This window comes from Lottia gigantea (genome assembly GCF_000327385.1).
Source record: "Lottia gigantea unplaced genomic scaffold LOTGIsca_12, whole genome shotgun sequence".
Lineage (NCBI taxonomy): Eukaryota > Metazoa > Mollusca > Gastropoda > Lottiidae > Lottia > Lottia gigantea.
In genome coordinates, this window is record NW_008707225.1 from 890575 (window position 1) to 916205 (window position 25631).

The window sequence follows — 25631 nt, forward strand, 5'->3', positions numbered from 1 at the left end:
TGAATATTTTTCCAGCAAGCTCTACATTATTTTCTAATGGCAGCAGAATCTGGTAATGCTAATGCTATGGCATATCTAGGAAAGGTAAGTTTTTTCTTAAGCTTCTAAAGATAAATTTTGTCTAGATGTGTTAATAAGTTCACAATTGCGAGTTTTAATTCTAAATATAACATTTATAACAAGATATTAACCTGTATAACATTTTCATCTAGATGAAAATAATAAGAAGTAAACACAAAAAAAATCCTACATTTAGATCTCAAGTGATATCTATTCTCAATAGTAATACCACTGTATTATAATTATAGATGTATGTTGAAGATAGTCCAGCTGTAGTACAGAATAATAAAACAGCTTTACATTATTTTAAATTAGCAGCTGATAAAGTAAGTTTTTAGATATATTACTATCAGTCATTTGTTAGTGTCTACATTGTCTCATATGTCCAAAAAAATAACATACAGAATTGATAAGTCAGATGTCTGGAATTATTATCAATTGTTTTTTTTTCTGTATTATAGGGTAACCCTGTTGGTCAAAGTGGATTAGGTATGATGCATTTACATGGTCGAGGTGTTGACAAGGTATGTTTTCTTTCATGTATGATATTGTATAAATAAATTTGAATGTTTTACTTTTATTGTATCATTGAAATAAAATGTAAATGATATATATACAAAAATGTCTTTTCAGGATCAAACAAAGGCTTTTAGATTCTTCTCATTAGCAGCAGATCAAGGATGGGTAGATGGTCAATTACAACTGGGTATCATGTACTTCAGTAAGTCTTAGATTTTTCCTTGATATTTGTTGTTTCCTTGGTTGTCTTATACAGCTGTTCAGGTTGTTAGTGATTCACTGATTACCTCCCCTGTAGACACTGTTGGCACTCAGTTTGCGAGTTCTGCTTGTTTGGAATTCAAACGCGGAACAAAAAGGAGGGTAAGCAGAAATCAAAATGAGAGAGACAATTTTTTATCACAGCTTTACTAGTGATTTTTTAAAACTTTTTTTTAAATGAATTAATTGTTGCTATATCTTCATGAACTTATTTTGATTTCAAATAGGTGGCCAAGGTGTAAGGAGAGATTATAAACTAGCTGTCAAATATTTTACATTAGCATCTCAAGGCGGCCATGTTTTAGCTTATTATAATTTAGCTCAGATGCATGCAACTGGTACTGGTGTATTGAGAAACTGTCACACTGCTGTAGAGGTAAGCATTGTATACTTTCTTATAAAAATCCATATAAGCAAGACAATTCCATTATTCAAAATCTTGTCCATATCATGGAAAAATTACAAGCAGACTCCTTGATTGCATTTGAATGATCTTGACGCTGCCCTGATATTTGATATGTAACTAGATTCTGCTCGTAACAGTAATGTTATGGGGAATAGATTTATGGAAAAGAATGTAAGCAGTCTAAAATATTTTGATTCTCTATTTTAGTTATATAAGAATGTAGCTGAAAGAGGAAAGTGGTCCGAAATGTTAATGGATGCTCATAAGCTATATAAAGAGGGCCATGTAGACAATGCATTAAATAAATACTTATTTTTAGCTGAGTTAGGATATGAAGTTGCTCAGTCAAATGTAGCTTATCTTCTAGACCAAGGTAGATATAGAAAACAGTACTTTTACGTCATAATTTTCATGAATTCGTTATACAAACAATTATTGAGTTTGTAAAGAGCAAACCTCCATGTCATTGACAAATTTCATTGCTAACATATTTTTAACAGATATTTATAAACCTTTAGTTCAATAATAGCAACTATTGTCAGCTTTTCTATCATGTAAAATTAAGGTGTACATGATTAATACTTGGAACTGGTTTGGAATTCAGAACTTAAGTATTAAGTACATATAATTCCGAAGTCTTATATTAATTTTTACGATTTTTGTTATTAGGTGAATCAGCAATGTTTCCAGTGACAGAAGGCTATCAGAGAGCTTTGTTACAATTTACTAGAGCAGCTACACAAGGTTAGTAAATAACACTGTTTTTATAGTAAGAAATGAAATATCTGTACTTATATAAGAAATGAGTGTATTATAAAGAAATATATTACAATGTATCAGATATATACTGTAAGAATTGATGTAAGATGATTAACTTCCTAACATCCAATCGATTATTAACCCCCATATCTACACGCCCAAATGAAATGGGGGACATATTCTGGTATCACCCAAACCCGTCCATCGGTCAACAATTGCTTGTAAATAACTAGAAGGCACAATTTTTGGCTGATTTTGACGAAACTTTGTGTGAATGCTTGAAATCACCCAAGGATGAACCCCATTGAAAATCAGCCAAATATTAAGTATGAATTATTGCCTTTGCTCTTAAAAACGCATTCAATTTTTGCTTGTAAGCATTTAAGAATGCACATTTCTTGGTTTGAGTCTTAATCACCCAAAAAGTTTTAAAACATGTGTATGACTTTGAAGGTTGACTTTTGATTGTATTATTCAAAATCAAAGATGCCAGTGGGCGTTTATTACCTTGCCTGGCAAGCTATCTTTAATTTTTACCAGGAACGTAATATGGATAAAATACCTGTCGATCCAATGGTCTGGTTTCTGCAGAGCCTTGATCAGGGACAAAAATGGGGGATATATGAGTCTCTACTGTTATTAATGAACAATAAGAATAACAAAAGGATTATATATTATTTAAAAAAAACAGATATTATCTAACAATTGAATATTTCAGGTTCCACTATAGCCAGAGTTAAAATGGGAGACTATCATTATTATGGATATGGTACTGAGATAGACTATGAAAGTGCTGCTATACATTATCGTTTAGCAACAGAACAACAGCATAATGCTCAAGCTATGTTTAATTTAGGCTATATGCATGAATATGGTCTAGGTTTAAAACAGGTAAGAGTTGTCTCATAGTAGTATTAATTTTGCTGTTATTTTTTAGTTATAAGAATGAACTGAATCAGTGAAACACTACTGCAAATGAACTTTTTTCCAAAATATATAAAACTATGTATCCTTAATTCAGATTTTGATTTACAAAGTTTCATTTTAGAGAAAATATTCTGGCACAGGCTGGTATTGATAATTGTCATTAAAAAGCAATTGTTATTTGTAGGACATTCATCTGGCCAAAAGATTTTATGATATGGCAGCAGAAACGAGCAATGATGCTCAAGTACCAGTTACTATAGTTTTATTAAAACTAGGATTATTTTATGGGTTTGAAGTGTTTAATAAAGAGGTAGGATATTACCATTCTTAACTATACTTGATGTCCAACAGAGGCTTGTGATTCTCCGACATGTGCTCCATGACAGACGTAGAGCCAAATTACAGACCTGCATGATGTTTATTTTTGAATGATGATTCTGACTGAGTTTTGTAAGCATTTTGTTTCTCATGTTTGCTGCTTTGTTTTCAATTCAATATAAAAGCAAGTGAATGATATTTCTGTTTATTTTTTAGTATGAAAGTGTTAATGAAGTGATAGGAAAACTAGATCCAAGACTATATTTTGGTCCTGATTGGGAACTATATTTATTGGCGTTATTAGCCTCATTATTAGTGATGGTGATAATGTTACGTCGTGCAGCGTAGTGATATGTAATCCTGTGTGTTATTTAATGTTTTTGGTGCTAGGGGTTTCTGACAAGAGGACTTGCTAAAAGGGAAGCTCAATGAAAGTCAAATCCTACTTTTCAACACCTATCTTCTTACTACATGGAAATTCCATTTCTTTAATTTGTGTTGATACGTATTATTGAACTATTGCACGTCTTTCAAATATGTGATCTTGATATTTGGTTTAGGTAAGAGACTGAAATTGGCTGTGAATTGGGAAACCTATTTAGAATCACTATTCCATTGGGTGAATTGTATAGCGATTGTTAGTCATTTTGTCTTGAGTACAGCTATGTACTTCAATGATTTGATATGACATCATTTGCTTCCAAGGTCTTCATGTTCTCAATGAATTTGCAGAATTAGTATGCATTTATTATAAAATTTTATATCGTATGATTAATTACCATTGAATATATATACATTATTCATTTCATTGTGTTAGTATTAGTATTAATTTTTTAAATAGGAGAATTTGTAGTCGCAACCTCATGCTATGATCTCATTGATACATATTTATAAGTAAATGGGATGGTAAAGAGGTTTTTGTAAGCTATATATATGTCTGAGGTACACTGATAGCATTTATTTGAACCATTCGAATTTTTAGCCTGATATTTTTTAAATTAAGTGATTTATGACATAGATATCAATAGGGCCTTAATACATAATTAGACGCTTTTGTGTTTTGTGAAGCATTTCTATGAAAGAAACAATCTGACTGAAAGCTGAATGTTGTAAATAGAGGTTATAAATTGCCCTGTTACACATAAAAAAGAAAACCTCTTTATAACCAATAACCACATATTATCAGATAAGATGAAAACATAGATTACTGCACAAGAAAAAAATAGCATTGTAGCACTGTCCATTATACCATGTTTCCAAAAATTCAGCTTTTATTCTGGTATTACTTTAGTTTTCTATAAAGCATGTATAAGAGTTTTTATATCTATGAGAACTGCTCTACTTTATCTTATTATGTTTTCTATTTAATACCTGATTCATTGCTTTTTTCACACATAATTCATTTTACCAACAGGTTTTACACCTAATTCTATAATTATATTAGTTAAGGCCTTTGAAAAAATCTTTAAAGTCTGACTTCCCTTAGATAATTTTTTATGCTGTAGGTTTTTGGAGCTTATTCTCAATTTCTTTTCTAAATTTGTATATTTTGTACATAAAATTATCATATTTGTAAATAGTATAAGACAATAAAAAAAGTATCAATGAAAATACAAAGAGATAAATCATAATGTAAATAAGATATGATATATATAAATAAAATATGATATATAAATCTATGTAAATAAATGATAAATCTTTGTATAGGAAAAACAGTATGAATGGAAAATTATTGTGTTGTTTGTTGTCTAGATATCAAAATGTTTTCTTTTTTTTAGGTTTGTTATTGTTGTTAGTTATTTTGATTATGATATTATTGTACTATGTTTCTCTTTAGGTTCTATGATTGAAAGCTAAACCTGATTTTGGTTAAAGAATGCTTGGTGAAGTACAATTAAAACTATAAAACCTCAAAACTGTTTATATTCAACATAGGATGCAAAATATATATATTGTCTTTTCAAGTCTAGTGAACTAACGCAATGAGTGTTTAAAGGGTTTAGGGAGATAAGCATACATTTTTTTTTTTTTGCTCATGTAAACACTGGTGGAACAATGTTAGTCAATGCACAAACAATGCTAAACCTATGTGTTAATGAGTTCTACCGTTGTATCAGTTTTGACAGCCATTTTTGGTTTTGATAACTGAGCACAATTTTATACTACTCCCTAGTTTTATTGTACATTTTCCTTCACCCGTTATTTAATGTAATATCTAACCATAAATATCGCTCAATTATTATTTATTTGGATGTGCCTAATATCGGAGTGTAAAGTGTACAACAACGAAATGTATGCTAGCTGCATGTTCTTCTACATAACTCTCAAACAGTGACCTAGACATAACTCAAAATACGATCTCGACACAATCTTCTTCTACATAGCTCTCAAACTACTATCTCACTATCGGCGTTTACATATTCTCATACCATCTACGTCTAATAGCTCTCATCTACTATCTCCATACTATCGACGTCTACATAGCTCTCAAACTACTATCTGCGTCTACATAGCTCCCAAACTACTATCTCCAAACTATCGACGTCTACATAGCTCTCAAACTACTATCTCCACACTATTGACGTCTACATAGCTCCCAAACTACTATCTCCACACTATCGACGTCTACATAGCTCTCAAACTACTATCTCCACACTATCGACGTCTACATAGCTCCCAAACTACTATCTACGTCTACATAGCTCCCAAACTACTATCTCCACACTATCGACGTCTACATAGCTCTCAAACTACTATCTCCACACTATCGACGTCTACATAGCTCCCAAACTACTATCTACGTCTACATAGCTCTCAAACTACTATCTCCACACTATCGACGTCTACATAGCTCCCAAACTACTATCTCCACACTATCGACGTCTACATAACTCTCAAACTACTATCTACGTCTACATAGCTCTCAAACTACTATCTCCATACTATCGACGTCTACATAACTCTCAAACTACTATCTACGTCTACATAGCTCTCAAACTACTATCTCCACACTATCGACGTTTACAAAGCTCTCAGACTACGATCTCCACCCTATCTTCTTAGTACTTCTACATAGCTTTCCAACTACAATCTCTAACACTATCTACGTCAACATAGCTCTCAAACTACGATCTCATATTATGGGCTTTTACATAGCTATCAAACTACGATCTCCTAGTACAGCTATCAATTTCAACATTAATCTAAAACTACGATCTCGACATTGTCATTCATTACTACATAACTCCCAAACTACGATCTCTGTACCCTAGGTCGATCTCGACGTTTCTACTGTGTAGAGGGTGATAAGTGTAGAGATGGTAGGAAGAGAGTTACGTGGGAACTAATCGTGTAGAGATGGTAAGCAGAGAGTTACGCAGGAACTAATCGCGTAGAGATGGTAGGCAGAGAGTTACGCAGGAACTAATCGCGTAGAGATGGTAGGCAGAGAGTTACGCAGGAACTAATCGCGTAGAGATGGTAGGCAGAGAGTTACGAAGAAGGTAATAGTGTGGAGATCGTAGGTGCGGAGCTATATGGGAGGTAACAATCGAGAGCGTACTAAGAGAGCTGTATAGAAATCGAGAACGCAACCAACGGGATGCATGTGTCCTCCTACTGTAAAATATTGTCGTTTCAAGTAGCTCCTACATCTTACTTCAGAACCATATCCATACCAGATTCTCTGACAGTGGAAACACTTCAACAAAAGGACTGGAAACAGTCACTTATAAAAATATTTATTTTTTTTAAACTATATCATTTAAATTAATCATAATAACAATCTTTATTTCAGGTTCAGTTGAAATTATTTTGGAGAATTTAACTTCTTGAATTTGGCTCTTTTGTTCTGAAACCAAATTTTTATCTGAGATTCATTCAATTCGAGTTCTGATGACAGACTTCTTCTTTTGGAGTCTGTAAGATATTTATTTTCTTCAAATTCTACTTGTAATCTATTCAACTGATCTACTGTAAAAGCTGTTCTTGGTCGTTTTTCATTTAGTTTCCTCTCTTTCTTTCTTTCCTTCTTATTTCTCGGACCTGTAAGATTTAATGATAAGATTTGTGAAATTCTCAAACAACATTCTAATTATAAATACAAATCTGTGCTGTCAATCATCTCGTATGGGCCAATCAACATCTTAATTTAAAAGTAAAGATACATGATAAATCATTTGTAGAAATAGTAAGATATCTGTCAGTACAATATCATTATATATAATATTTATTGTAGAAATACGATAAAAACATAGTACTGAGTGATATGCTTGGAAATTGTATCCCCTAATTCTTCAATTTATCGTCTGAAGTACAAGCTTTCTTTCAACTTTGCCAAATTGAAATAAGATAATCAATTTCGACAATCCAGCTTACTTGAGGTAAAGCATGGTTATCTCAAAAGGAACTTCATTCTGATCTGAGGTTAACCGTGGCATTTGTTTGAATCTTAAGGGGGGTGGGGGGTATCGACCACTGAATCGTCAAAGGTGGGGTGATCACAGGTAATTCTTCCTCTATGTCAAATGATATAAATTATAAAGTAAGAGTTTGGGGCCGGGCTGGCCTCAGGTAGTTCTCCCCTGGCCCACCTAGAATTACCACGGGTTGAAGATGGGTTTCCTTATTTTCATTTATGAAATGCTAATACTTATATGAATAGAAATTAGGTGTTCTAATGACTTGGAAAAATACCAGTTTGTCTCACTTGTCCATAATTAATTCATAATTAGCTAAATTAGAAGAGAATTACCAGCAGAATTCCAATGAGTGGCCGATCAAGAAAGGTCAAAACGTCTTTTATTGTTTATCCAGCCTGTACATACATGGACATTTATAATTGGTTAAAACTCTTAATTAAATGTGATAAGAACATAATGATATGATTAAGAATACGTGATAATTCATCAGAAATAGTTGATGTCTTGACGATGAAACCTGAAATGGTCCCGAGCATTCTAAAAGAAAAATAATACCGGGTCAAATTAATTTCTTAATATCAGTTGTTTGAAATATTTAAAGTGGTGTCGATGAGATAGAAGATAAGAGTATCCTACCAACTGTTTTGAAGATTATTTAACATCTATCAAACGGCCTAATAGAGGTTATCTTTAAAAACTTTAACTATTTGGTAATTAACAAATCTTTTAAACTGTCAAAGTTTTTAAGAAAAAAGACAGACAAATAGTTTGTGATATAAGATAACTCTTGCGATCGTTAAATGTTTTGGAGTAATATTATAGTAAAAGTATGTTTTCCTTGCCACGCCCTGTCATTCTGTCTGAACATTTGTCCTTTTTCCGAATATACCTTAATGCACACAACTGTGTCTTTTAACGGTCAATATAATACATAATATTTTAAAAGATACCAGTGGTCGACTTTAAAACTGGAATATTTTTTCTTAGTCCTGAACTTGGATTTTCTAAATGGTAAGCCTCTTAATACAAACTAAACGACTCAATGCATTCATATTTGCTAATTTAATAGTCGTTTGATGTCTTATCGTGTTACAATGTGCCCTAAGGAACAGGATGGGTGAAATAAGGAGAAAGAGCCTAATGGACCCCACACGCTGTGTATGGCACATTTACTTGGAGGTATTCAGAATAAAAAATCATCTTGATTTATGATCTATGATTGTGAGACATCTAGCGTTTGATCCAAAATAACCAAATTATAATTTTGGACAAAAATTTCCGTGAAAATATACCGTTGCCGCCCCCAATTTTAGTATTTATTGATTTATGCCTTCTATATTTGTAGAATATTATAAAAATACGTTACCTGCAGAAGGTCTATCTGAGTATCTTGTACAATAAATCCAAGACGGCCATGGTACATCTTTTACTAGATCCAAATTAGTATTCTTATCTTTATTATTCTCTAGCACTGGATAGTTATATTTCACATCATTCAATTGTCCTGTATGTTTTGTCTCTTTGGAATGTTTGACAGAATCACATATATCATTCTGAACTTTCTGATCAAACTTCTGGGAACATCTCCCGCCAAAACTTGGATCCAAAATATCCTTGATAAAAAATCCCTTTCTTTTATTCATTGGAATCATCGGATAAGGTCCATAAAAAATCACAAATAAAGAAACTCAAGAAAATTAACATCAAATGAGAAGTAATGTATTTTATTTACACGTGTTAGAAAAGAGTTGAAAATTTCTTGAACCATCTTGTTGTCAATCAAAGTCTAAGTAACCAATGAACATTGAGATATCAGATATTTTAGAAACCTTCATTTTTAACTAGTTAGTTATTTTCTTTCAAAAGACATCATTATTGTCGTTTAACATTTTAATAAAAGAGGTGGTAGCTATCAAATATCTCAACATCACTGCATGTTCATTCAGAGATAATCATCTTAAATTGCTATACAAAGCGTGCCCTAATGTTTACCAATATGCCCCTGGGGTGAAGGAACAATCAGGTAACTTACACCTGAACGGACCGAGATATTGTACGACGCCTTAACACTAATGCAATATTTTGGAGGTTGTCTGGAATGCTCGTCTTTTATTCTACACCCTAACATCCCTGCTGCTTTGGAAATAGAAAAATTAAAGACAAACATAAACAAAATTATACTGTCATATAATTTTATATTTTAATAAACATATCATCTTGATAACAATCTTAATGTCTAAAAAATATATCCAAATAATCTTAGTCATAAATACAGAAATATTCCGCAAGATTATTCAATCGTACGAGAGTTGTGCGTGAAAGCTTTTTGCTTGGAAGGAAAGGTTAAAGTCAGACAGTTATTGTAAAGCAAGATTGTAAATACAGTACACAACACACAAAGAGTATATTTATCTTTTGAAAACAAATAACGTAAGCATAAAAGACATACAAAGTAAAGTTTTTAAATCATTCAACGTCAACAAAAACAAGCATACAAAATATAATTACATGCATAATAGAATTTAAAAGCATGCAAACTAAATTACTTTACGAAGTATACTATTAAATATATATATATATATTCTTTTTACATATTACATATATCAGTTCAAATGGCGCACATGTGTGCGGCAGACTATAATATCTGCTGTAAATTCACTTAATATGTTAATGACATGTCAAAAATCAATCATTCATATGATAGATTTAATCCTAATCCTTTCCATTGGATTGGACTTTTACCTGTCTAAAATCTTAAGTGATATCGTGCTGAGTTCAGTTCAACTTTCAAAAGGGGGTTATTTACTCTTCATTGACTAGGATGATGTCCAGAAATGGTCAGAGACGGACAGACTTGTTCAGGGTAATTTTTCATTATTTGTTCTTTATAAATGTAAAAGCATCCTGTCAATGCCAAACCAACGACACAAACGACACCTATACAAACATCAACCAGTAAATTTATTTTAATGATGTCATTCTAGGCAATATAACAACATTAACATCTTGCTATTTTGAACAGATATTGGAAACGTAAATAGAAAAGAAACGGAAAGAATTACATTTAACGTATCAATGGCCGCATTTTTTTCATATTATTGTAGAGTCGAATTAAGAAAAGTGAAACCGTCCACTTAAATTAGGCTCTATTACAAAATTCTGGACAACTATATTCAAGTGATGCTCTAAGAAAAGTTTACTATGTAATATACCGAGGACATGCTTTATAACGATTTCACGTTCTATGAATGACAACGACCTACACCTATAGTACTTAGTTCACCGAGTGTGAAATAGGATCATATTTTTAAATCACTTATAAATATACAACGAAAAAAGACATTAAAGGCAATAGACTACTTTTAATAGATACATCTAGATAATATCTCAATGTTCTAATTTCAGCTTATCCTGGGCAAAAGATCGGCATCTTTTATGTACTATCAAATATCATAAATAACTGACAGTTAATTATTCAGATAATTTCAAAGCTTTTTTACGGTTGTTCGTTAAATGTCTTAAACAAACCAGCGTATATACTTGAATATTATTTCAATAACGTTAAATATGTCCTTAACAAGAAAAAAAAATCAATGTCCTAAACGAACCACCGTACTTCTTCACATTTTCTTTTAAGTTTCGACTTTGTCAAACAGACCACAATTAGCTTTCAATCTATGATCAAGTTTTGAGTGATTTTTTACTGATTTAGGCCGATGATTTTAACGATATGAAATAGGAATGGTGAGAAGATGGAAGAAGACTTAATTTAGAATATGTATGAACTTGTTTTTTTTCTTTCTAAAATCTTTCCTTGCGAACACGCTAAACAGAACGCAGTATCTCGGAAGTATCTTCTTACACACGACAGAAAATCGTAAATCGCTGACCACAGTCCTCAATCGAGTTAGATTCGATGACATTTCCCTTCTATCATAAGAGAAAAGCTTTATCTTCATGTCTATCGGGCGTTGGTTTTGTTTTGTCAGTTTTGCTCAAGATATAACATTATCAAGTGGACACCTATTTTACTTTTGAGTTACTATCAGAGAGTGAACTTGCCGTGCCATGAATTGTGCACTGAGAGAAATTTGGCCTGTGCGGCATAAGCCTACTGTTTTTTACATTCCAGATTATAGTTGTAGTCAACACTGCTTACAGCACCTTGGTTTGTTGATCCATGTGAAAGATTAGACAATTTTTCCATGCCAGCAACTCTGACCTTCATGACAGTCAGACGAAACCAGATATATTGTAAAAATAAAAATTGTGTACAATATTTGGATGTTTTAGTTTATTTACATTTGATATATGAAATATTTACAAAATGAATATGATACAGGAGGTTTCTGTTTTCTCAGCTTACTAAACCTAAAATAAAATAGATTCATTCAACCAATTAGTAATAAAAATAACAGAATGATAAAATTGCAATTAAAACCCACAATTTTCATCCATTCGGCATTGGCTAAATTCTTTATTAAGAGAATACTTATTCACCAATAATATCTCAATCATGTGACATTTTTACTGACAGCTAGCAAGCTTCGCTCCCTCAGCCCAATTCCCAATCATGAAACTTTTACTTATTATTATTTCACTATTACTTAGTACTTGTGTAATCCATGAATTTAATTCCCAACAATTACGCTTTTATGAATGTTGGTTCTATTTGCTATTTCTACTGTTCTTAATTGGAAATATCTCATTCAAGACAGAATAATGTACATAATATATGATTCTAAACTTACCTAAATAATCATCCATCAATGTACCTATGGCAAACTGGAAAGACAAGATAGAATTTATGGATTATGTCTAATGAAAGCATTTTTAAAAAAAAAACTAATAATGTTGTAGTTAATGAGATACACTGTTTGATGGATTAATATACATGTACAAATATTTCTAGGATACTGACAACTACTCATTAAAAGAAAACTGAATTAAGAACTTGTTTCTGATAAAATGGTATAGAGTTAATATTGACTGGAGAAACTTGGGTGAAAAATTTGAAATTGAGGGTACCAAATACACTGTACATTTACATGCAAATATACAATATACATCAATTGAGGAATCCTTATACTTACTATATCTTTAGCATCAACTCTTGTACCTACTATTTTAATTCTTATTTCATCATCTTGCTGTACCACAATATCCTAATATATCATATAAAATTTTTATTACTGTACAATTTACATTGACAAGATTTAACAATTAGCTGTATGTGAACGATGAAATGGCCAATGATCATTCAAGACATGATATTTACATTGGGTTTAATTTGTACCATTTTTAAAGATAACCTTGTGAAGCAAGGAGACATACGCCCACCAGCAGCTTTGATTGCAAGTACAAATCATTGTTTGTTGTCCATTCACATTTGTTTAGTCTATTGAGAATTTTACGCAAACTTTATTGTATCGCATCATGCCAGGTTTTCATAGCATGCCTTGATAGAGCATAGAGTATGTGTTGGCATATAAAAATCAAAAGAATTGTTGCCTGAAGAGTGAGCAAAAGTTTTACTATATAGCTTACGGATCATTACGAAAATCGATAGGGATCATCTTCATAAGGACATTGACCCACAAAATAAAAATCCAAAGAATCCATAGAGAATTGTAGCCTGATGAGTGGGCACAAGCCAAATGGGACTGGTTAAACTTTTTTTTGGCATATAAAAACAACTTTTATGCACTTTGTCATTTCTTCTTGGTATACTAAATGACTTGAAAGGTAGAGGAGTAAAATGTGATACCTTACCTCATCTTTAGTTTTATAACAAGGTGGATTAGAATTAGGATCAAACTCCATATCAGCAGGTATAGACTATAAAAAGAATCAAAATAACCATTGAACACTTTAAACTTTTCTGTCAGAAACAGTTGATCAAAGAATATTCAATGCTTATGAGTTCTAATTTTTACTTAATTTATTGTTAATGGCCAATTTTTAGGTTCTTTGGAGAAATGATGTAGACATATAAATATACATAATGACACGATTTGTGGATCATTAAGACACTAGTTTAGAAGAGTGTTGTTATTTATTTTGGGTACAGGTAAGGTTCATTTTTGACTACTGTTTAATTTTTCTCTGTATATAACTTCATTTTTTTCTAATTATAAGACTCTTCCTATTGATTATTGACATATAAAAAAATTTGAAACCTACATGTCGTGATATAAAGCAGGACAATGGTCCGACTTCAGTGAATAATCCAACCTAAAATACAACAAGAATAAGTTATATGGAGTAATAGGTTAATGCCACATGATATTTGTAGTATTGGCCCCACTATTACTTTGGTAAATTTTGACTTGGTTCTTCAAGAGGTTCTTTGGCCTTTATATTTGTAGCTTCTTGTTGGTTTCACCAGCTGCCGTTGCTAATGCCATAAAGGAACCAATACAAGAAATTATAATGGTAAAAACAGAAGCTTATAAGAGTCCCTGGCATTATATACAGAGGCATGGTAACCTTCTCCTTACATAATATATTCATAATAAACAGTTTAAAAAGTTTTTCATTAAAGCATACCTTGTTTACTTGAGTAACCACGGCATCTAAAACTTCACCTTTGAACGGTCTGAATACAATAGCTTTATATTTAACTGGATATAATACAAAACCTCTACTAGGTTGTATTAAACCTGCTCCTATATTATCAATAGTTGTTACTGCTATAACAAAACCATACCTTTAAGATAAAAATAATAATGGATATAGATCTAAAACAGAATAAGCATATTATAGTGGATTTCAATGGATTGTTATTTCATGACTTGTAAATTAAAATCTTATTATTACAATATGATGAAAACCAAAGTTTACTCTGAATTTCTGTTTTAACTTTCCATGCATAAAAAATTCAATCTAAGCAACTGAAATACAATTAATTTGCCATTGCAAGACCACAGTTTACTAAGAAAGCTGAAATATATGAGCTTCTTCATGTTCAAGCTTATTGTGTCAGTTGTACATTTATTTACAAATATTAAACAAAACAAAAGGTACACAAAGAATTTTACACCGTGGATCTCCTCTTAACTACAGTATTTCAATCTATATCTGCTTAACAGATTGACAATAAGTATTTGTTCTCATGTCCACACTTTAAGATAGCATCTAGTTTATTTGATTATTGACAAGTTAACTTACTTTCCTGTACATGTTCCTTCTACTTCAGTAAATAATTTCTTTTTCACTATGTTCAACAGATTTGGGCCAAAATATCTTGGATGTAGTAAAATTTCATGCTCTAAAGAAACCTGAAAAAAGGAAAGGCTATTATAATTGCATTGTCCATGATTAATTTAGGTCAATGATGTTTGGTTTATCTACATCCTATAATGTTAGACGGGACCTTGTCACTTTGATGAAATGGACCTAATTCTGACCAATGACAATGTTAAACAGAAAGACAATAGAAATCGATGTCAGTGTTGGTGCTCAGATTGAGAAGACAATCAAAGAAAGACTGTTGTCAATGGTTTACTTTTAATTACACTGATTATAATTCTTACATGATAAAACATTATAAGATTTTAAAACAATCAAATAAGCTTAATAACAGGTTTCTAAAATTTCATAAATAATTTCTCTACAACACGCGCCATTGGCCACACTTAATTTCAAGATAAATATTTTACGGAACGCATAAACTCTAATTTTAGATATTATTCTGTCCTTGATAAACCACACATTCTAAAAATTGTATCCGAACTGATTGCAACTCATGTAGATCCACGCTTTCTGGTAAAAATATTTTTTTCTATTTAATGTTTTGTTTTCTATTCGGATTTATTTTGGACAAAATACTTTTTTTAAGTGTATCCAAGGGAAGATAACTTTTAACGACCCGAGGCATGGAAAAGAATAATTTTCATTATTTTATATTTTTTCTATAGTGGTAAACCATTGATTATTAGAATAATTGATGCAGCGATGATGTTAAGAAATTCATGTTTAGCACTGTCAAAACAATTTTCAAAGCCAACAATATCGGTTTTGAGTCACTGCATTGAACAAGTTCGCCCTAACTTATTATTGACAGCAAGTGCCTTCAGAAGGGTAAGCTGGAGAAAACTTCTTATTTATTTCATTAGGATAACATGCATCACAGAAAACATTTCAATCAAATAAACCCAGTAATTGAATTGATATTGTATTTGCACTCCTGACTATGAGCATGTCAGAATTCAATTTGCTGGTATGGGCTACTACTTGGTGACTGACACTAACAGTGCATTCAACTAACTCCAATACTCTCGGGGTCCGCTAGAATTGGCTCTTTACCTTGCAAAGAAATTTTATACATAAATCATGGTCATGTTTACTATCCTGAATTTATTGGATGGAAGGATTCAAAAGGAACAAAGAGACTTCTCGACCATGCAATTTTTTTTATGACTAATGATGGAAGCTTACCGATGATTCAGGAACATCATTGTGTTGCTAGACACAAAATTAAACTATATTTGTATTCTGTAATCTGTACATGGTAGGGAACACTTTTTTATTTCATTTTATATTTTAGCTCTCAATCACACCTGTAAAATGTCAACAGTTTACTTCGACCAAGTCAACAAATGCACAGACGGATGGTAAGGATTAATTGATCAGTTGAATCCAACCTTGAGCTTCTTAAAATTTTTCCAAGCTTATTATAAGCTTAGGCTTTTGTTAACATATATGCAAAATTTATATGGTTGAAAGGACAAATCCAAAGTTCTACTTCAGTAAAAATTGGAAATGCATTCTACCACTATGAAACCATAAATGAAACCCCATGAAATTACCGATGATAAATGTTGTTCAAAAGAATTAGAAATAAGGGATATAGATATTTATAAGATTTATCAGTTTTTTTATTTATTTTAGAATCACAATGGAAACCAAGTGGAGGATCAACTCAGCCAGTTATTTTATCACGTGATATCCAGTTCCCACCACCTAATATTCCACCTAAACAGGCCTGGGTAGAATCTTTAAGTACAATAGAGGAAAATAAAGTTGGTTTGATTGACTTACATCCAGATATATTTGGTGCCTTTCCAAGGTTGGTTTCATGCGATGAATATATTAAAGGGGGAGTGTGTGCAAGTTTTATAAAAACAGGAATTGTCTCAATAATCTTAGGTGGTCAATAATTTATTTTATCTTATTGATATTGTGAAGTCAATTTTATTTTTTGCTATTTACATCAAGTCAATTAATGTTAATTTCAAAATAAAACTTGCCAGTTAAATAATGTTCCTGATGCACATGCAGATTTCTTTCCAATCACTTTTTGTTTGCCTAGACAGTAACAGAACAAATGTTTATATATTCCAGAATTGATATAATACAAGAAAATATTACATGGCAAGTGAAATATAGAGTCATAGTAAGTACGCTTATGCTTGATTGGTCCAATTTGTCCTGACATAAGTCAGGATAGTACCTGTAAGGTTTTCCAAAATTTTTTCCTTCTGCCAGTTATTGTGGTCAGAAGAGACTGATATTGACAGGAAAGTTTCTAGTCGTTAGGCTTAATGATACAGTTGGAAATCAATCAAGAGTATGCTGGTGGCAATGTTTCAGCAAAATTTCTTTCACTACACATTGCATAACATTATCCAACAGAAACCTAAGATAGGATATTAAACTACATATCATGTTATTTTTCGTAGATTTGATAAAAACAAGATGGCTCTTTTCTTGATTATTGAGATCTTGTCCAGTGGGCAGTTTTTGGCTAATTGTTATTGTGAGTATGATCTACCAGGAAATACTGACTTGACTTAGAAAATTATATTTTGATTTTCAAGGATTACAGATGTTTAAAAACAAGAGCTGAGGCAAGAGGTGGTGGAAGAAAACCTAGACCACAGAAAAAAAGTGGCCCCAGAGTAGGAAGTCTTAGATCACCCTTGTATCCTAAAGGTAAGAATAGCTTACTGAGTAATTTGACGTCCTATAGCAATCTGTCCTGTTTACAGTTTAAGATGAGATTTTGTCTATCAGAATTTATGCTTGCACTTATTGACCAAGCCATTTATGTCATTGAAAATTTATTCTATAGGGATTAAAGATTACTTTGATTAAAATATATAGGGATTAATCTTACTGAATGCTCTTTCTTTTGTAATGTTATAAATCAATATTTCATGTTACTTCCAGGTGGTTCTGCATTTGGACCTCGAGGACCTAAAAGCAACTTTTACATGTTAAATGATTCATTAAGAACTCATGGTTTGTGTTCAGCCTTATCTATAAAACTAGCACAGGTTAGAAAACTAGTTTTTGTATGTATTTTAACATTGATCTCAGTAAAATATGGGTTTGTTGTCTGTTTGGAATCAAATAATAAACCTTATTTTTATGGACATTCTCTGGTTAAGATATCAAACATTATGTCATGATAATTGCATATGGAAAGTTATGATGGCCTTGCTATTGAGTAAGTCATCATTTACAGCTTATGATTGATTTTTTTGAGACAAATTGGATGTTGAATATTCTTTGTAGTAAGTGATATAGATGACTCTTGAGTTTTAGCTCTATCGGTTGACATTACTTTTTCCATTTTTATTTCAGAATGATTTGTATTTTGTTGATTCTTTAGAAATACCTTCAGATGAACAAGAGGTAAATCTATTTGATTAATATGATAAAACTAAACATAAGCAAGCAGGAAAGAATTTTTATCTAATCATTAAGGAAAAGTCCTTTTTGCATTTATGGAAATTGAGGAAATATTGTTGTTATTATAGTATATGGAAGATTTAGTAGATGCCAGATTTTGGGGATTCTCTCTATTATTTGTTGATGAGTAAGTAGAATACTATTGTTTATAATTAAAGATGTTTAAATAACTATTAACACTAGATGTTATTTTTCATATGTATATCAATTCATTAATTAATTAATCCATTTTTGTCAAAGTCTAATATTTCAGTGGGTCGTGCTCTGATAAAAATCTGAGGTACTAATATATATTTTGTACTTGTTTGTATTTCAGCACTGATATAATGCCTAGAAATATTACATTAGCTGTAGAAGAAAAACCTAGTTTTAACCTCATGCCACTTTATGGTAAGCATAGATTGTATCATTGTTTTCATTGTTTAATCACAGCAACCTATTACACAATTCAAAAATCTAGTTAGTCTACATTAGAATAAAACATATTGTGACAGTATTTCTAGTTTCCAGATTGGTGGGAGGATGATGATAGTGAACAAAAAGCTTGGATTGCTTCATCAGTTTATAATTGAAATACATTTTAATTTGTCATTTAATCTAAAACTGGTTTAGTTCGAGAAAATTTATCAGCCTCTCCTTGCATATTTAGGTGTATCTTAGCTTTTGATTGTGTAATCAGGCTACCCCATTTCATTTTGAATATTGTTAAAAAAAAGTTAAATGGGAATGTAAGTGTTTCCAGCCTTTCTGTGGTGATGGAATTGTTTTAAACACAGTTCAGCAATCTTGCAAAAAAATGTTCCATTATATTTCAGGGCTAAATGTATACAGTATATTAAAACATGAAAAGTTAGTGTTAACAACAGCAGCAGTGGAAAAATTAGAAGAAAAACTTTTATATCAGTTACATAGAACTGAGAGACAAAAGCCTTATATATTAGATAGATAGATGAGTCTTTGTGATTTGTTTCAAAGAATGTGTATTTTGATTTTTCAACAGTAAACAAGAATGTGTCAATAGACATCATTAGTATTTACTCTTGCTATGATTGTTATATTGTAAAAGCATCCATTCTTACTCTCCATGTCAGATATATATTGAAAGACGTCCCTCTTATGGATATTCAACACCAAGGGTATAATCCTGGTATTTCCCCTTTATTTCAAGAAAGGATAGCATATCTTGCTTTTGGGAAAGCTTTAGAACTTCAGCTTCACTACGCTATTGCATTGATCCGGCTAAAGATTTGGAATGCAAAAGCCTAGGTAATGATATTTGAAGGAAATGTTCAATGTTATTGAAAAAATTGAAAAAAATAGCATTTTAATAAAACGTATTATAATTCATACACCATAAATAAATTATGTACATGATTTAGATTAAAAATTTAAAATATCAGTCATTTCCTGTTTTCATCTCCAGACTATTTTAATAATCCAATATCTGAAACAATCCTTGCATTGCCAGAGAAAACATGATGAAACTGCAACTGTAGCAAATTGACATATGTCTCTCAAGATCACACATGATGGATGGATAATGTATTAAAGCTCCTTGAAATGCATCCCATTATCATTTACTCAATATTCATGATAGAAACCACTCGGAGGTTTGACACCCTGGGCCATATCCATTCTAACTTGCCATCGTAGACTCTTTCTCTGTTTATCTGATGGTACAGTATATTTATTTTGAACATACACTCTGTGATTTTTCTGAAATAGAGACATTAATTGAATGGGAAACGACAAACTTAAGATAATTTTAGTGTTTAAGTCATCTGATTGTTCAATCACTAAAATTGATTTTAAATTTTTCTATCCGTATTATCTTGACAAGAACACCAAAGTAATTGCAATCAAATTCAGACAAAAACTTTTATAAAGAGTACACCAAAAGAACCTTTATCTATGTTGAAAATTGTTTGTTTTCTCTGTAATTGTCTGCTATGATAATTCTTTAATATATTTGTGTGACAAATATGATGCCATAAAAAAAATCCTCATAAAAGTTGTCCTTTATCATTTAAAATTTAATGGCTACCTTCTCTGGAACCTCTTGAACAGACATTTTTTCTCTAATATTCCATCGTAGATATTTATGATCTTTTTCACCTGGTGCTTTATAATTCTGCCATACTTGTTTAAATTGTTGGTATCTAGCTACTGGGTCAGATTTTCTCAGATTTTTAGTATGAGGATGTTCTGTAGAACGTAATATTACTGATGCTGGTCTTGGATCATCACTAGCTAGTCTGTATGGTGGCTGGTAAAATATTATTTATAAAATAATCGAAAATGAGAGTTTTATATTATTTTAAAAAAAAGTCTGACATTATATAGCCAAACTGTCAAAAATATTATATACAAGTAATCTGATATTGTATTTTTAACTACTGTGCAAGGGACACAAACCACAGAGCGGAAATAAATTTTTAATAGAAACTTCTGATAATAAAGATGAAGACAGTAAAATATTTGGTTGTTGTAATTTCTTACAAAATGTTGCATTGCATACCTCTTCACTATTTCTATAAGATCTAGGTCTTCTGTCAATCTGCATATCATCAAAATCTCTTAATGCTAGTTTCTGTAGACGTTCATGAGCATCTATTATGCTGCCTAAAATAGATAGAAGAATTAGAAAAAATCACTCAAAGCTCAAATTTTTTGATATAATCGATTTAATAATTTGATATAAAGTAGTCAACATTTGCAATTAAAGAAAATCTTAACTAACCTGCATCACTCTCAGTCATGGATTCATCAATAAATTTGCCTCCCTTTTCACTCTTCCTATAAAACAAAAATATTCCAATTACGGCTTATAAAGAGACATAATACACAAAATTCAAATTTGAATCTCTAATAATTTCTGTTAATGAAATGAAAAGAATGACAATTACCTGACAGTTTTTCTTTTCACCAAACGTCTGATGTCAGAATCTGTTTCAGATACATCATCAGGTATATCTTGTTCTTGTTTCTTATAAAGTTGAAAGTTACCTCTTGTAGAATTACCACTGGTTGTAGGTTGTTGACTTTTCCTGCCCTGACTCTACAAAATAAAAAATAAATAAATCCATTGGAAAATTATCATTTCATAATATACAATTTTAAAACTATACTTTATGTGATGCATCTTTAATTTTTGCCCTTACTAAACATTTTTTCATTCTTCTGCTTCATGTTGTTCTTCAGAACTTTCCATATAAATCAAAGCTTGTTAAGGTTTAATATTTTAAGTCAAAATATTACATTTAGTGGTAAAAAAAATCAGAACTCAAAATATACACATGTTAAAGTTGTATTCTCTTTTGTAAAAAGTTCTCTTTATCAAAAACGTCGTAAATTAAATTTGAAAGTATTTCTAAAGTATGCTATTTATATCTGTGTATCTTCTTAATCAAACTGAATTTGTTTTAAATGGGTTCATTAAAAACAGAGAGTACTAATTTTGTTATTTGAGCAGTTTGACCTAGATGTGATATTTGGCTGTATAATGGCTTTAGAATACGTTGGAGGCATATTTCTCTACAGTTAAGCGTTTATTTTTACTAAAACTGTTTACCAGTTTTCATAGTATAACAAACTTAAAAACCTTAGTAACATTTTTAATTCAATGGCTATTACAAATTAACAGCTGGTTTTTTTTTAGCTAAAACTTTCAGATACATTAAAAGGGCAAGTTTCTCTAGATTTTGGTGTATAGTTTTCACAGATTTGAGCAAAAACAAATTATGCGTAATGTCCCTTTAAGACACTTACTTTAATGATATTAATATGTTGTTTTGGTGACTCTATTTCATCATCATCTTCATTATCATTAGACTGACTATCTCTACTTATAGTAATCTTCATTGGTGGTCCTGTATATAGGTAAATAAATCACTTAAGTTGATTCACTCAGAATTAAGTTTTTACATTAAACATCATTTCATTTCTTTAAAATCATGCACTATGCACTAATGCATCACACAATTGAAATTGATATTTGACATGAAATTGACATTTGACCAGAGCGGTCAGAATTGATATTTAACCAGAGCAGTCAGAATCTGAGACCTTCCAGCTGATTGCATTTGCTAGTAGTTGGTAACTTTTTGATAGTAATCTTGCTCATGTTAACTAAAACAAAACAATGAAATGTTTTGAGTCTGAGTTCATTTTAAATAAATGTATCTAGAAGAAACCTCACCTGTCTCTATATCAGATTCATCCTGATAATAAGATGATACACTTGTATTATACGATGTACTTTTATCATGTTGTATCAATAACTTCAAATCTGAAAAGAAACCACAGATTTGAATCTTTAACTGATCTATAAGGCCTGATGCTTTAATACGGGTGACACAATTTGTTAACATCACAGGTCTCAGATGAAAGTTTTCTGACTATAGCTAAACTCTATGAACAAATATCCTTATACATTGACTTAAAAGAGGCTACCCATAAGCATGCTGAATGAAATTCATACATAAGCTTACCTCGTTGAAATTCTTTCAATTTTGAAGCTGGGACATTACGATAGCCTAATCTACTTAATTCTTGTAATATTTCGTCTTCACTGAATTCAAATTCTGTGGCCGTAGTATCTAGTGTTTCCATCTGTAATAAAAGATAATTCTATTATTCATTTTAAGTTTTTCATGTACCTGTAATATATTCATTAACACTAGTAACAGTTACAGTGTAAATGTATAGAATAGTTTAGAATCTAGGATCTACACAATGAGATCTGTAGAATTTCAAACCATTATCAATCACTTAATTTATCAAAATTTCAACCATATTTCATACCAGAATGGTAGCAATAATTCCAAAACTTGTTGATTGTTATGCTGGGTGAATTTCATGATTGGCGAACTACACTGTACATATACAGTGTTTTGATCAACTAACTTGCTGAAAGAATGTTGAAGTCATATATGATTGCAGATAGATACCATATGAAAAGTTTCTAAAATCTAAGACATGAAAAATTATCAGTGCGATTGCAAAGAATCGATCAAGTTTGGACGTGTTTCTGATTTGAAAACTCATGGAGTTTTTATGGTAAAAAAAACCCAACGAACTCACGACAGAATATTGATCAAGTAGCTAAAGGTTAAACAATTAAATTAAAAAGCTACTAGAGTATTTTCGTTGAATATTTTCACTCCAAAAAGGGCTTCTTTCCAGTTGAAATCCTTTTTTAGGCTACTAATCTAATATGAATTTCAATTTTCCACCATTTTGTAAACAAATCCTAACAATTTCGTTTCGCGATAAATCATTGGCTGAAATTTTTTAAAATCAGCCAATGAAATGTCTTTATATTTCAGGAAATATGTTTGCCTAATCACAGGATAATTAAGTGTGAATAGTACGTAAAGGAATAGGCTATTCGCAACATTCTCGTCATTCACATGACATTTCGTTGAATCAGAGTGTAGTATATCTATACTCTCTGGTTGAATATAGGCTAAATAGAAAATGAAACTGACTTTTTACACAAAGTTATATAAAATTTTCACCTATTTTGATTTTAATTTTTTTGTGAATGATCTAATATGTACTATGACAGTGTTCCTTTCTTCCAAAATTGGTTATTAGAAACACCTGAAACATCTGCATCTATTCCACCTTCTTGATATTATCGACTGGAGTAGAGTCAGAAAAACTAGGTTCTGTCTTATGGGTGTTTTCAACACTTCTGCACCAGTCGACAACTTTCAGAATAGCTCCAGAGACTGGAATTGAGGCAGATGTTTCGGTCTAATGATAATCTTGAGGAAACATGTAATATTTGGCAGGAATTTTTATGATCTATAGTTATGGTATGATATTCTGATCTATAATACGAGTCTGAAGTTGCAACTTTCTTGTTACTTTGTAGACGTCACAAAATGCGAAAAAGGAATAATTCACTATTCTTGTAGAATATTTTGAACATTTTTCACTCTTACCATGTTCGCATAAGGTTTTATTTTTACTTCTTGAAAGTATTTGATTGATGAGAGGTTTATTGTGTCGACAGTTATTTCTATTCTTGTAGAAGAGTGAAAGTTTCTTAAAAATTTTACATTTTCTTTCCTGAAAAATGAATTGTCTGAAAGAAGGACTAAAGCCTTTTATATAAGATTATATATTTTTATGTCCATGTTTGCTTCCATAATGTTCTTAGAGATATTTGGAGGAATCTTATAATATATAGGTCGCGGTGACCACAAGAAATTGTAATATAGCCGTCGTATACATTTTTAAGAAGAATGGTGTTGGGTGACGTAGACGATAGATGGCAACTCCTTTTCATGTTTTATATTTTCCGTTTGATAGGTCAAGTAACCCAAACGAAAGGTGAATGACCGGAATAAAGTGCTTCAGTTCCAGTCATTGGCTCGCTGACAAATATTACAAATAAATAACGATGTATGTAATAAGAAACCAAACCTCAAAAGGACAAAACACTGTATAATTAAGTTATAAATATATTAAACAAATTATCCAATTGCTGATATTAAAACTGCCAATAATAGATATATTAATGTAATAATATACAGTAGATATAAACAATTAGATATTCACTAATTAAATTGGGAAGAAATTAGCTCGGTGTGGTTGACCATTCCTTCACCAACAAATTTTATGTATATGACCCAGAGAGACATTAATGTACCTCATCCGATAATTCTAACATAGAATGGGAATTAAGTGAGGAAGTCGCACGCGTTATCTATATTGATTCCATAGAAGGTAGTTTTGGTCACATCACAAACATGGCTTAATGGAGGTGGAGGGCCAGTATGCCGACAGACAATTCACAATCAGAAACTGAGGTAAGACAAATTACAGTTTATACATTAAAAATTCATGATGACATTTCACCAAACTTGCATATACATTGTCATAAATGGTTGCCCTTTTCATTCAACTTTTCCTGATTGTCTAAGAAAGTTTCCAAGTCGACGTTTCTTAACGTAATAAGTTTTAGCTAAAGGCTATGTAAGCAGGTTATATGAAGCATGTTATTTTTATAAATAACATAATCTTTATGTTTGATTATTGACTTTAGCACAATGTTTGCCTCATTAATTTCTCTATTGACTTTTTGAACAGTGTTAAAGATGACACTTGTGTAATTTCTAACAGATAAGACTGGCTTCCAATATACCCCTGACTCCCTAAAATAGTCGAAATCTGAATTTACAGAGTTGCTTAATTAAGTAACATTGGGTCCGTAACGTTTAAAATATAATCATATAATCTATCAAATGTAT

The 25631-nt window shown here is 31.3% G+C and overlaps 5 protein-coding genes across 5 annotated transcripts in view; 2 read left to right on the forward strand and 3 right to left on the reverse strand.

Moving 5' to 3' along the window:
• LOTGIDRAFT_110816 (hypothetical protein) overlaps window positions 1-3598 on the forward strand; it is a gene marked incomplete at both ends in the record, with an annotated part of 6733 nt that extends 3135 nt beyond the window's left edge. Inside the window, 10 exons of the mRNA XM_009048031.1 lie at window positions 16-84; window positions 309-386; window positions 522-584; window positions 694-781; window positions 1068-1216; window positions 1454-1619; window positions 1916-1990; window positions 2724-2896; window positions 3117-3242; window positions 3467-3598. Of these exons, the coding sequence (XP_009046279.1) occupies window positions 16-84; window positions 309-386; window positions 522-584; window positions 694-781; window positions 1068-1216; window positions 1454-1619; window positions 1916-1990; window positions 2724-2896; window positions 3117-3242; window positions 3467-3598 (1119 nt within the window). The remainder of the gene's footprint in view (window positions 1-15; window positions 85-308; window positions 387-521; window positions 585-693; window positions 782-1067; window positions 1217-1453; window positions 1620-1915; window positions 1991-2723; window positions 2897-3116; window positions 3243-3466) is intronic.
• Window positions 3599-7058: 3460 nt separating this feature from the next.
• LOTGIDRAFT_110641 (hypothetical protein) lies at window positions 7059-9326 on the reverse strand (the record flags this gene model as incomplete). Its single annotated transcript, XM_009048032.1, has 2 exons — window positions 7059-7294; window positions 9038-9326. Coding segments are annotated over 2 exons (525 nt in total), but the record flags the coding sequence as incomplete, so codon positions are not given.
• Window positions 9327-11943: 2617 nt separating this feature from the next.
• Window positions 11944-15302, reverse strand: LOTGIDRAFT_212320 (hypothetical protein). The gene is made up of 8 exons (XM_009048033.1): window positions 15207-15302; window positions 14842-14951; window positions 14221-14380; window positions 13855-13905; window positions 13444-13509; window positions 12765-12836; window positions 12423-12456; window positions 11944-12042 (listed from the first exon to the last, which is right to left on the reverse strand). The coding sequence occupies exons 1-8, from the start codon at window positions 15216-15218 to the stop codon at window positions 12029-12031; spliced, it is 519 nt and encodes a 172-aa protein (XP_009046281.1). The 5' UTR covers window positions 15219-15302; the 3' UTR covers window positions 11944-12028.
• A 1311-nt stretch (window positions 15303-16613) lies between these two features.
• On the forward strand, window positions 16614-19318 carry LOTGIDRAFT_110717 (hypothetical protein; the record flags this gene model as incomplete). The annotated part of the gene is made up of 8 exons (XM_009048034.1): window positions 16614-16741; window positions 17017-17068; window positions 17493-17607; window positions 17845-17951; window positions 18262-18312; window positions 18438-18496; window positions 18686-18759; window positions 19185-19318. Coding segments are annotated over 8 exons (720 nt in total), but the record flags the coding sequence as incomplete, so codon positions are not given.
• Window positions 19319-19950: 632 nt separating this feature from the next.
• LOTGIDRAFT_156759 (hypothetical protein) lies at window positions 19951-24323 on the reverse strand (the record flags this gene model as incomplete). The annotated part of the gene is made up of 9 exons (XM_009048035.1): window positions 19951-20085; window positions 20414-20635; window positions 20888-20991; window positions 21110-21165; window positions 21276-21427; window positions 22138-22238; window positions 22568-22657; window positions 22860-22980; window positions 24321-24323. 9 exons carry the CDS (start codon window positions 24321-24323, stop codon window positions 19951-19953), a joined length of 984 nt encoding a protein of 327 aa, XP_009046283.1.
• Window positions 24324-25631: the final 1308 nt, after the last annotated feature.